Source organism: Lissotriton helveticus, chromosome 10 (genome assembly GCF_964261635.1).
Source record: "Lissotriton helveticus chromosome 10, aLisHel1.1, whole genome shotgun sequence".
NCBI classification, from domain to species: domain Eukaryota; kingdom Metazoa; phylum Chordata; class Amphibia; order Caudata; family Salamandridae; genus Lissotriton; species Lissotriton helveticus.
Genome location: NC_136071.1, coordinates 1,189,843,900 through 1,189,856,124, shown reverse-complemented (window position 1 = coordinate 1,189,856,124; position 12,225 = coordinate 1,189,843,900). Strand labels below are relative to the sequence as shown.

The window sequence follows — 12,225 nt, the reverse complement described above, 5'->3', positions numbered from 1 at the left end:
CGCTGACATGCCTTCTCTTTCTTTCTCAGATGACTTTGAGTCGAAGTTCACGTTCCATTCCGTGGAAGAGTTCCCAGCGCCTGAAGAGTTCCGTCCGTCCAAGAGAATGTATCCAAGCCGGGAACCCTCAGGTACCTATCCACGCGTGTGCAGGATGCTTAAGGTTATATATTGTATGGATTCAGCTGCTCTCACCTTCAGTGCAGATGTTACCCAAAATACTTCCTGGCGCTAAAGACACAACCTGAATATGAGAAGTTAGTATTGTTGGATTAACTATGGTTTTATTTGCTTGCTGGCAGCATGTTCCATTGTTTAGTGGCAAGGGAGGAAAAAGATTGACCACCTTGTCTGGAGCGGATACTTAGTGGAACCGTGAGCTTTGGGCTAGACGCTGATTGAAGCAGTAAGGAGGATAATACAGAGTGAACTTGTTCCTAAAGTTGATATGCTCAGCACTGTTAATTCCTTGATCGGCAAATAACCAAAAAGAGTCACTCATAGGAGAATATAAATTAATATTAACCTTGTTGTGGGAAGGGAAAGGTTTTGCTTTTAAGTAACCCTCAACCACCTGGGTTACCCCTGGTGGAATGCTTCATCATAGGAAAGGTAAAAAAAACACAGCAGCAGACCAAGGTCAAGCACATCAATTCCGTCAGTTTGAATTATACGTTGGTGCAACTACTCCCAACACCCGCTGCCAAAGGATGTATAAGATACAAAATGTTCATAGAAAAGGAAGGTGCACTCCAAAAAAGTCAGTTGTGCAGAAAGTTTTTGGGAAAGTTCTTTTCTTTATTCATATTCATTCTTTTCGTAAAAACGGCACAGCCAACGTGTTTCGTTCCCCTAGTGTCACGGGAACTTCGTCAGGGCTTACGCAGAGAGCACCTAGGTATTAATAATCTGAGACAGAAAATATAAAGTCCTCACTAGATCGCGTCACCAAGGTTAGGTCATCCCTGGCATTCACGTTCTCAAAACTAGTCACGGGAGTCAGCACAGATGATGCTTCTGAAAACAGAATCCTTATTTAAAGGTCAAGTACTAAGATCCTCCTGTAAGGGGGTCCTCCCAATTTTCAGATCCAATGTTAGATCAGACACCCATTGAAAATATATTAGCAGAAAGGCACACTATTCTCCAAGTCACGGATAGTGGTCTGAGTTCACATTCAAACTTTTTTTGAGCACCGTATTCAAATAAGGGTGACAGGATTCATGGGTAAATTACCTCGAATATTAGTAAGCCGTATCTCTATGTGGGAAAAAGTTTTCCCAAATGGCTCAATAGTCAGTCGAAACGCCCCTCCTGATATTCGGTGTTATAAGTCATGTCAGAAACACCGCATCACCGTTGCCTAAAGTAGGGCACGATTCCAAAAACAGGAACGGGAGGTGAAGGATGTACGTCACCCTCAGTGTAACCCGACGTCCACCCTGTCAGTATTTCGCCCGTAATGCGGACGAACCGCGTCCCCGGCACCTGTAATAAGGTGCCGTCATTCCTTATGCCCGATAGGCAGCTGTCTATCGGGCGTAAGGAATGACCGCACCTTATTACAGGTGCCAGGGACGCGGTTCGTCCGCATTACAGGCGAAATAGACAGCTGTCTATTGGGCGTAAGGAATGACCCAGCTCCAAACACATCTTCAACTGCTCCCTGCTTCTATTCACGGGCTCAACCAACAAGTGTTCAGAATCCACTGTGGCCCATTTGTGCAGAATGCCCTCAGTGTTACGGACCTCTGTTAGTGAAGTAGATTGAATAGGCTGAGACTGTGCAAAACCCATAGACAGCCATGATGACAAGGGGCTGTGCAAAACCCATAGACCAGCAGGATGACAAGGGGCTGTGCAAAACCCATAGACAGCCATGATGACAAGGGGCTGTGCAAAACCCATAGGCAAGCATGATGACAAAGGGCTGTGCAAAACCCATGGACAAGCATGATGACAAAGGGCTGTGCAAAACCCATGGACAAGCATGATGACAAAGGGCTGTGCAAAACCCATAGACCAGCTGGATGACAAAGGGCTGCGCACCAACCCATAGACAAGAATGATGACAAAGGGCTGCGCACCAACCCATAGACAAGCATGACGACAAAGGGCTGTGCACCAACCCATAGACAAGCATGACGACAAAGGGCTGTGCAAAACCCATAGACAAGCAGGACGACAGAGGGCTGCGCACCAACCCATAGACAAGCATGACGACAAAGGGCTGCGCACCAACCCATAGACAAGCAGGATGACAAAGGGCTGTGCAAACCCCATAGACAAGCATGACGACAAAGGGCTGCGCACCAACCCATAGACAAGCATGATGACAAAGGGCTGTGCAAAACCCATAGACAAGCATGATGACAAAGGGCTGCGCACCAACCCATAGACAAACATGACGACAAAGGGCTGTGCAAAACCCATAGACAAGCAGGATGACAAAGGGCTGCGCACCAACCCATAGACAAGCATGATGACAAAGGGCTGTGCAAAACCCATAGACAAGCAGGATAACAAAGGGCTGTGCAAACCCCATAGACAAGCATGACGACAAAGGGCTGTGCAAAACCCATAGACAAGCAGGACGACAAAGGGCTGCGCACCAACCAATAGACTAGCATGATGACAAAGGGCTGTGCAAAACCCATAGACAAGCAGGATGACAAAGGGCTGCGCACCAACCCATAGACCAGCAGGATGACAAAGGGCTGCGCACCAACCCATAGACAAGCATGACGACAAAGGGCTGTGCAAAACCCATAGACAAGCAGGATGACAAAGGGCTGCGCACCAACCCATAGACAAGCATGATGACAAAGGGCTGTGCAAAACCCATAGACAAGCAGGATGACAAAGGGCTGTGCAAAACCCATGGACGAGCATGATGACAAAGGGCTGTGCAAAACCCATAGACCAGCTGGATGACAAAGGGCTGCGCACCAACCCATAGACAAGCATGATGACAAAGGGCTGCGCACCAACCCATAGACAAGAATGATGACAAAGGGCTGCGCACCAACCCATAGACAAGCATGACGACAAAGGGCTGTGCAAAACCCATAGACAAGCAGGACGACAGAGGGCTGCGCACCAACCCATAGACAAGCAGGACGACAAAGGGCTGCGCACCAACCGATAGACAAGCATTATGACAAAGGGCTGTGCAAAACCCATAGACAAGCAGGACGACAAAGGGCTGCGCACCAACCCATAGACAAGCATTATGACAAAGGGCTGCACACCAACCCATAGACAAGCAGGATGACAAAGGGCTGTGCAAAACCCATAGACAAGCAGGATGACAAAGGGCTGCGCACCAACCCATAGACCAGCATGATGACAAAGGGCTGTGCAAAACCCATAGACAAGCATGATGACAAAGGGTTGCGCACCAACCCATAGACAACATGACGACAAAGGGCTGTGCAAAACCCATAGACAAGCAGGATGACAAAGGGCTGCGCACCAACCCATAGACAAGCATGATGACAAAGGGCTGTGCAAAACCCATAGACAAGCAGGATGACAAAGGGCTGTGCAAACCCCATAGACAAGCATGACGACAAAGGGCTGTGCAAAACCCATAGACAAGCAGGACGACAAAGGGCTGTGCACCAACCCATAGACAAGCATGATGACAAAGGGCTGTGCAAAACCCATAAACAAGCAGGATGACAAAGGGCTGCGCACCAACCCATAGACAAGCAGGATGACAAAGGGCTGCGCACCAACCCATAGACCAGCAGGATGACAAAGGGCTGCGCACCAACCCATAGACAAGCATGATGACAAAGGGCTGTGCAAAACACATAGACAAGCATGACGACAAAGGGCTGTGCAAAACCCATAGACAAGCAGGATGACAAAGGGCTGCGCACCAACCCATAGACAAGCATGATGACAAAGGGCTGTGCAAAACCCATAGGCAAGCATGACGATAAAGGGCTGTGCAAAACCCATAGACAAGCAGGACGACAACGGGCTGCGCACCAACCCATAGACAAGCATTATGACAAAGGGCTGTGCAAAACCCATAGACAAGCAGGATGACAAAGGGCTGCGCCCCAACCCATAGACAAGCAGGACGACAAAGGGCTGCGCACCAACCCATAGACAAGCAGGATGACAAAGGGCTGCGCACCAACCCATAGACGAGCATGACGACAAAGGGCTGCGCACCCACCCATAGACAAGCATGACGACAAAGGGCTGCGCAAAACCCATAGACAAGCATGATGAAAAAGGGCTGCGCACCAACCCATAGACAAGCATGACGAGAAAGGGCTGTGCAAAACCCATAGACAAGTAGGACGACAAAGGGCTGCGCACTAACCCATAGACAAGCATGACGAGAAAGGGCTGTGCAAAACCCATAGACAAGCATGACGACAAAGGGCTGTGCAAACCCGATAGACAAGCATGAAGACAAAGGGCTGCGCACCAACCCATAGACAAGCATGATGACAAAAGGCTGTGCAAAACCCATAGACAAGCATGACGACAAAGGGCTGTGCAAAACCCATAGACAAGCAGGACGACAAAGGGCTGCGCACCAACCCATAGACAAGCAGGACGACAAAGGGCTGCGCACCAACCCATAGACAAGCATGATGACAAAGGGCTGTGCAAAACCCATGGGCAAGCATGACGATAAAGGGCTGTGCAAAACCCATAGACAAGCAGGACGACAAAGGGCTGCGCACCAACCCATAGACAAGCATTATGACAAAGGGCTGTGCAAAACCCATAGACAAGCAGGATGACAAAGGGCTGCGCACCAACCCATAGACAAGCAGGACGACAAAGGGCTGCGCACCAACCCATAGACAAGCAGGATGACAAAGGGCTGCGCACCAACCCATAGACGAGCATGACGACAAAGGGCTGCGCACCAACCCATAGACAAGCATGACGACAAAGGGCTGTGCAAAACCCATAGACAAGCATGATGAAAAAGGGCTGCGCACCAACCCATAGACAAGCAGGACGACAAAGGGCTGCGCACCAACCCATAGACAAGCATGACGACAAAGGGCTGTGCAAAACCCATAGACAAGCATGACGACAAAGGGCTGTGCAAACCCCATAGACAAGCATGAAGACAAAGGGCTGCGCACCAACCCATAGACAAGCATGATGACAAAAGGCTGTGCAAAACCCATAGACAAGCATGACGACAAAGGGCTGTGCAAAACCCATAGACAAGCAGGACGACAAAGGGCTGCGCACCAACCCATAGACAAGCATGACGACAAAGGGCTGTGCAAAACCCATAGACAAGCAGGACGACAAAGGGCTGTGCACCAACCCATAGACAAGCATGATGACAAAGGGCTGTGCAAAACCCATAAACAAGCAGGATGACAAAGGGCTGCGCACCAACCCATAGACAAGCATTATGACAAAGGGCTGTGCAAAACCCATAGACAAGCAGGACGACAAAGGGCTGCGCACCAACCCATAGACAAGCATGACGACAAAGGGCTGTGCAAAACCCATAGACAAGCAGGACGACAAAGGGCTGTGCACCAACCCATAGACAAGCATGATGACAAAGGGCTGTGCAAAACCCATAAACAAGCAGGATGACAAAGGGCTGCGCACCAACCCATAGACAAGCAGGATGACAAAGGGCTGCGCACCAACCCATAGACCAGCAGGATGACAAAGGGCTGCGCACCAACCCATAGACAAGCATGATGACAAAGGGCTGTGCAAAACACATAGACAAGCATGACGACAAAGGGCTGTGCAAAACCCATAGACAAGCAGGATGACAAAGGGCTGCGCACCAACCCATAGACAAGCAGGACGACAAAGGGCTGCACATCAACCCATAGACAAGCATGATGACAAAGGGCTGTGCAAAACCCATAGGCAAGCATGACGATAAAGGGCTGTGCAAAACCCATAGACAAGCAGGACGACAACGGGCTGCGCACCAACCCATAGACAAGCATTATGACAAAGGGCTGTGCAAAACCCATAGACAAGCAGGATGACAAAGGGCTGCGCCCCAACCCATAGACAAGCAGGACGACAAAGGGCTGCGCACCCACCCATAGACAAGCATGACGACAAAGGGCTGTGCAAAACCCATAGACAAGCATGATGAAAAAGGGCTGCGCACCAACCCATAGACAAGCATGACGAGAAAGGGCTGTGCAAAACCCATAGACAAGTAGGACGACAAAGGGCTGCGCACTAACCCATAGACAAGCATGACGAGAGAGGGCTGTGCAAAACCCATAGACAAGCATGAAGACAAAGGGCTGCGCACCAACCCATAGACAAGCATGATGACAAAAGGCTGTGCAAAACCCATAGACAAGCATGACGACAAAGGGCTGTGCAAAACCCATAGACAAGCAGGACGACAAAGGGCTGCGCACCAACCCATAGACAAGCATTACGACAAAGGGCTGTGCAAACCCCATAGACAAGCATGATGACAAAGGGCTGTGCAAAACCCATAGACAAGCAGGATGACAAAGGGCTGTGCAAACCCCATAGACAAGCATGACGACAAAGGGCTGTGCAAAACCCATAGACAAGCAGGACGACAAAGGGCTGCGCACCAACCCATAGACAAGCATTATGACAAAGGGCAGCGCAAAACCCATTGACAAGCATGACGACAAAGGGCTGTACAAAACCCATAGACAAGCATGACGACAAAGGGCTGTGCAAACCCCATAGACAAGCATGAAGACAAAGGGCTGCGCACCAACCCATAGACAAGCATGATGACAAAAGGCTGTGCAAAACCCATAGACAAGCATGACGACAAAGGGCTGTGCAAAACCCATAGACAAGCAGGACGACAAAGGGCTGCGCACCAACCCATAGACAAGCATTATGACAAAGGGCTGTGCAAAACCCATAGACAAGCAGGACGACAAAGGGCTGCGCACCAACCCATAGACAAGCATGACGACAAAGGGCTGTGCAAAACCCATAGACAAGCAGGACGACAAAGGGCTGCGCACCAACCCATAGACAAGCATTATGACAAAGGGCAGCGCAAAACCCATTGACAAGCAGGATGACAAAGGGCTGCGCACCAACCCATAGACAAGAATGACGACAAAGGGCTGTGCAAAACCCATAGACAAGCAGGATGACAAAGGGCTGCGCACCAACCCATAAGCAAGCATGACGACAAAGGGCTGCGCACCAACCCATAGACAAGCATGACGACAAAGGGCTGTGCAAAACCCATAGACAAGCAGGATGACAAAGGGCTGCGCACCAACCCATAGACAAGCATGACGACAAAGGGCTGTGCAAAACCCATAGACCAGCAGTACGAAAAAGGGCTGCGCACCAACCCATAGACAAGCATGACGACAAAGGGCTGTGCAAAACCCATAGACAAGCAGGATGACAAAGGGCTGCGCACCAACCCATAGACAAGCATGACGACAAAGGGCTGTGCAAAACCCATAGACAAGCAGGACGAAAAAGGGCTGCGCACCAACCCATAGACAAGCATGACGACAAAGGGCTGTGCAAAACCCATAGACAAGCAGGATGACAAAGGGCTGTGCACCAACCCATAGACAAGCATGCGACAAAGGGCTGTGTTCACTCATATAACTCTGGAGAATAAAACAGGGGGCACCCTTACTTCTGCATCTCCCTGAGATGGCAGTGAAGTCCCTCATGCTGCCAGATCCCTTCCAGTGGAAGTGATTGGTTTCTGGGCTGAGAGTATTGTAAAATCTAGAGCAAGCTCAAGAGAACGCTTGCTCATGATTGTCTTTGAAGCTTCACCACACGAGTTGTGGTTAAAGTGCAAGTAATCCCAATTGTTATATCCCATCCAAACACAGACAGAATTTCTTGAAACTGCGCAAAGCCGGCTATTGAAATTCGCCCCACAACAAATTACAACATAATTCCCCTTTAACTCTCTCAGTTCCTTCCTAAGAGTTCGGTTTAAAGAGTCTGAAATGTCTGTGTTGTGAGTATTAAAATTCTTGTGATTAAAATGAATAACAAAGATTAGTTTAGCGATAAGTGTCAAGCATATAATTTGAAAATGTGGAGAGTCAAGGACATTTTTAGAGATCCCACTGTTAATGAAGCAGAGACAAGAGTTATCAACCCCCCCGCGCGCCCCTAAGGTGACCAAGCCTGGAATAAACCGCCCGGGTGGACACAGAAGTCAACCCATCAATGTTTGCAGTGTAACAAGACCAGGTGTCCTGCAAACACACAATATGGTATTTATTTATCAACTTGTTCCATTGCACATCATTCAGCTTGCTCAAAAGGCCGGCCACAATCCAAACCAGACAGTCAAAGTTTGACACAGATACTACAGTCTGTACTGGGGCAGTTGGCACATTTCCAAGTTGCAGCGGCAGGTCCACCACCGCTGAGGCGTTAGTGACAGAGTCCTTCACCTCTCTGCCAGAAGGGGGTGTTGTTTCGTGGTGACTGGCGGAGGGGAAGCTTGAGCCTGGGTTTTAGTATTCCGTGTGTTGATAGACCCAGCCGTACAATATATAAACTCTGACACTGGTAAAGAAACAAAGCCTGTTGCCCAGTGGGGTGGAAATGAGATAGAGAAGATTACACATTTTTTCATAACTAGTCATAGAAATTCAAGAAAACTCAGGGTTGGGTAAAAGGGAAAGTGGCAAGTTTCAGACAGAAGTAATCGATCATGATTCAAACAAAGGAGAAGATACACCTCACCCATAAGTGGGGCAGAGCATAGGGACAATTCAACAAAGTACCAGCTGTAAACAAGCCATGGTAATCTGAACATATGTTTCAAGTGAATGTCTGGACGGGCTTCAGGTATTTTCTTCTTCTAGAGTAAATTCCAAGACAAAGTGTGCAGGTTGAAGATGTTTAATTACTGATTTTATCGTTTTTGTGACACACTTGCACAGTTTTGAGTCATCAGGCCTGGGGCTTTACCATGCCCTGAGGAAGCCCCAAGCCGGATGGCCATGTAAAAGGGGCGAAACACTGCCACTTTTAGCTTGTCTGCTCAAGCAAGGTGGACAAGCACCCAAATCCGATGAGCCTGCCATTTGACTGGTCACTTGGTGTGCCCAGTGGCCAATCAGAATGGTACAAGGTGGTGTCTGCCTCAACCCCACTGGGAAGCAGCCAACATGCTCCAGGAGTTCACTGGAGCCCAAGGGCCACCACGGTAGTCTGCCTGTGATATGCGTCTTGTGCATGCTTTATAATGCATGTCCGTCTTTTGTGTCTTGCAGCTTCCAGGAGAGATCCTCAGATGAGAATGCAGGTCCGATGAGGAGGTTGCCGCAGTGGATTGCATCAGAGACGAGGGCGGAGGCGGTCCTGGTGTACCTAATGTATTATTTTTTAAACTGATGGGACGGTTGTGCCAGCCGATGGCTGGTGTCGGCCGACATCTATTGCTGTCTTCGATTTGATATGTACGGATCTAGTTTCATCAAAAGTCCATCTTCTCCAAGGCCATTGTGCAAGCCCAAAGTCTGCAAGACTGGGCTAAAGCTGGGGTTCAACAGGTGGGACAAGTTGGTGTCCTCAGCACAATTCTCCCCCAGCTGTGCTTGCTTGGCCAGAGCAGGTCTACCAGCGATGACAGAGACACCAAGGCTAAGGCCGCCTCTTCCTCGTGCTGGGTTTGCTGGCCCCAGGAGAGACATCAACGATGACGCTGGCACTCAGACTTCAGACTTTCTCCTCCTCAGGAGGTTCCTCCCCAGACTGGAGGGGTCTCCACAGCTGCATGCAGTCTCCACAGCCGCATGGGGTCTTCTCTGCCGCGTGCAGTCTCCACAGCCGCGTGGGGTCTCCACAGCCGCGTGGGGTCTCCACAGCCGCGTGGGGTCTTCTCTGCCGCGTGGGGTCTCCTCCGCCACGTGGGGTCTCCTCGGACTGGATGTGTGTGATGAGGTTTGCTGTACCTTAGCCGGTCTTGTACAGAAGAATTGCAAATCTTGATCTTCCAGCTTCATTAAAGCGGCGCTGCACAAACAAACCGGCAAGCAGTGGTCTATCTTGTTTAAACACGCATGTCTGTGTTCGGGTGGTCTATATGAGCATGACTCTGTCGCTGCAGGATGCCTTTGAGACAAGTGGCAATGACGGGTGCCTATTATTGTGGAAAAAGAGGTTTTTGAGGAGACAGAGCTGTGCATTTTAGCAAGATTAGAGTACCTGGCTCCAAATCCTAACAGGCAACACTTATCGAGAGGGTTAATAAAATATTTTTTTAAATCCAGCCCTCCACTAGTAAATGCCACATTATTTTATGCCAAATTATCCATCTTCTCCTACATGTCTTAAAACAACCACCTTAAGAGTTTAGATAGACCTACTCACCCCCTTCTTGTAGCTACTCTTCACGCCCGAAGTTAACTTCCGTCCACGGTGTATGGGCACACCGCGCCCCCAAACCCTTTCAGCTCACTTATCCACACAGTAGTGAGGCCAACCTTGCATGACCACCCAATCTAACAACTCTTCCTAAAATCTTCAAATAATAATCCATACTTTCCCCTTCTACTGAAAACATCTGGGCACCAAAGCAATATAAACCTGGCTGGTCCTTCCTACAGCAGACAAAAAACCTTGAATTGTTACAACCATATACCTCACCCTGCAACGCACACCTAAATCAATACAATAGAAGACCAAGCAGAAACAGCGTGGTCCCACTGCTAACTGTCCGCTAAGACTTATCCTGTTTTAAAAACATAATCACTCACAAAAAGGAGGGGTGAGTGGTGGAAAGGCAAAGGCAAGAGGGAAAAAGGGTTGTTACGAAATGTGGGTTTGTTTCAATGACCACATTATTGTCCATATAGTCCCGGCTGAATCATAAGGCGTTTAGCACCCCTGGTTCCTCGCGGCAGAAATTACATGATGAAACACAGACGTCAACGATTGTGGAAAAGCCTCTTTCAACACTGTAACAGCTGTCTCCAAAACCTTGACGTCTAATTGTAGCTAGACCGCCCAACGTGCATCGACACCTCTTCCTCCCTTGTGCACGTAAGTGTACCAAATCAGGTGGACGCGCAAGCCATGACCTACCATTTCTACCAGCCTTCCTTATCCGGCCAGTCCCTTGTTGAACCTGCTTGACCGTCCTCCTCCCAATGCTAGCATTTCAAGTCCAACCTCCATTTTAACCCCCTCTTTCTCCTCCTGAACCTCTTCGGATTTATCGGTCCCTGCCCAAGCCGCCTGAGCTGACCCGTCTCCACAGTGACCAAGTCAACCTCCATGCCTTCCCTACCTGCTAACGCCAACGTAAAATCTTCAAGAAACAGTCCAAGCACCTAGGTAACCCCCTAAAGATGTTTCTCTCCCCCACTGCCATCATGAAGCTCATTCTTAAACTCAAGTTCTCCAACACAAACACCTTTACACAACTATACAGCAACAACATTTCCTGAAAGCCCAATACCTACAGCTTGCTGCCCGTGAACTACAGACCCACACCAGTCTTCCTAAAGACATATAAACTCTTCTCTATTCCATCTTCATGCAGCAGCTTCTCCATACTTTACCCTCGCACAATGACCCAGATTCAAGGTGAATCTTTTCCTGGTACTCTTTATTTGTTTTGGATGAGCAAGACCCTTATCACTTGTATTCCAGGGATTGCTGCCCATGTCTAACAGCCTTATCCCAGCTATCTGCCCATCTAAGCTCTGTCTGAGTATTGTTGACAATGCCCAATCCAGTAGCTTCTGCCAAGTTGTTTGTCTACATGTGTCAACAACACCTCTGGTGGCCTCTACATCCCCTGTGATGCTGCCGCCTTTCATCCCTGTCCCCTGGTGTCCCAGCTAATACCCCTGTTTGCTTTGAACCCTTGCTCTTGCCTGAAAGGACGCCTCACTCACTACGCCCATGTCCACCTGATCAATTAATGTCCACGTTGTCCACAGTCGTCTTCCATCTGCAGATCTGTGGACCTGCTGCAGCCCTGCAACCATGATGAAGGAAGAAAAGATGGGCAGGCGAAGAGACCCTGGCACGCTGAACAGCGGCATGAGTGTTTCACCTGCACCGTTACTGTGGGCACGTGCAACCCCTAACCTGCTCTGAAGGTTGCTGGATCACACTGGGGAGCTTCATGAATTCTAGAAAAGCTGATCAATAATCATTCATTTCCTAATCATTGCAGGGATTCTTCAACAAATGTCTAAGACAACCTATATAGAGTGTCTCGGGTGCTGTTGGCCCCTC

General features: G+C 49.2%; 1 protein-coding gene across 2 annotated transcripts in view; it reads left to right on the top strand.

Moving 5' to 3' along the window:
- The window catches only part of WIPF3 (WAS/WASL interacting protein family member 3), a 197,940-nt gene extending 187,937 nt beyond the window's left edge, over window positions 1–10,003 (top strand). For both annotated transcript variants that reach the window (XM_078664039.1, XM_078664040.1), the window contains exons 7-9: window positions 30–131; window positions 9,249–9,789; window positions 9,843–10,003. In XM_078664039.1, the coding sequence (XP_078520165.1) occupies window positions 30–131; window positions 9,249–9,289 (143 nt within the window). In that variant the 3' untranslated portion in view covers window positions 9,290–9,789; window positions 9,843–10,003. The remainder of the gene's footprint in view (window positions 1–29; window positions 132–9,248; window positions 9,790–9,842) is intronic.
- Window positions 10,004–12,225: the final 2,222 nt, after the last annotated feature.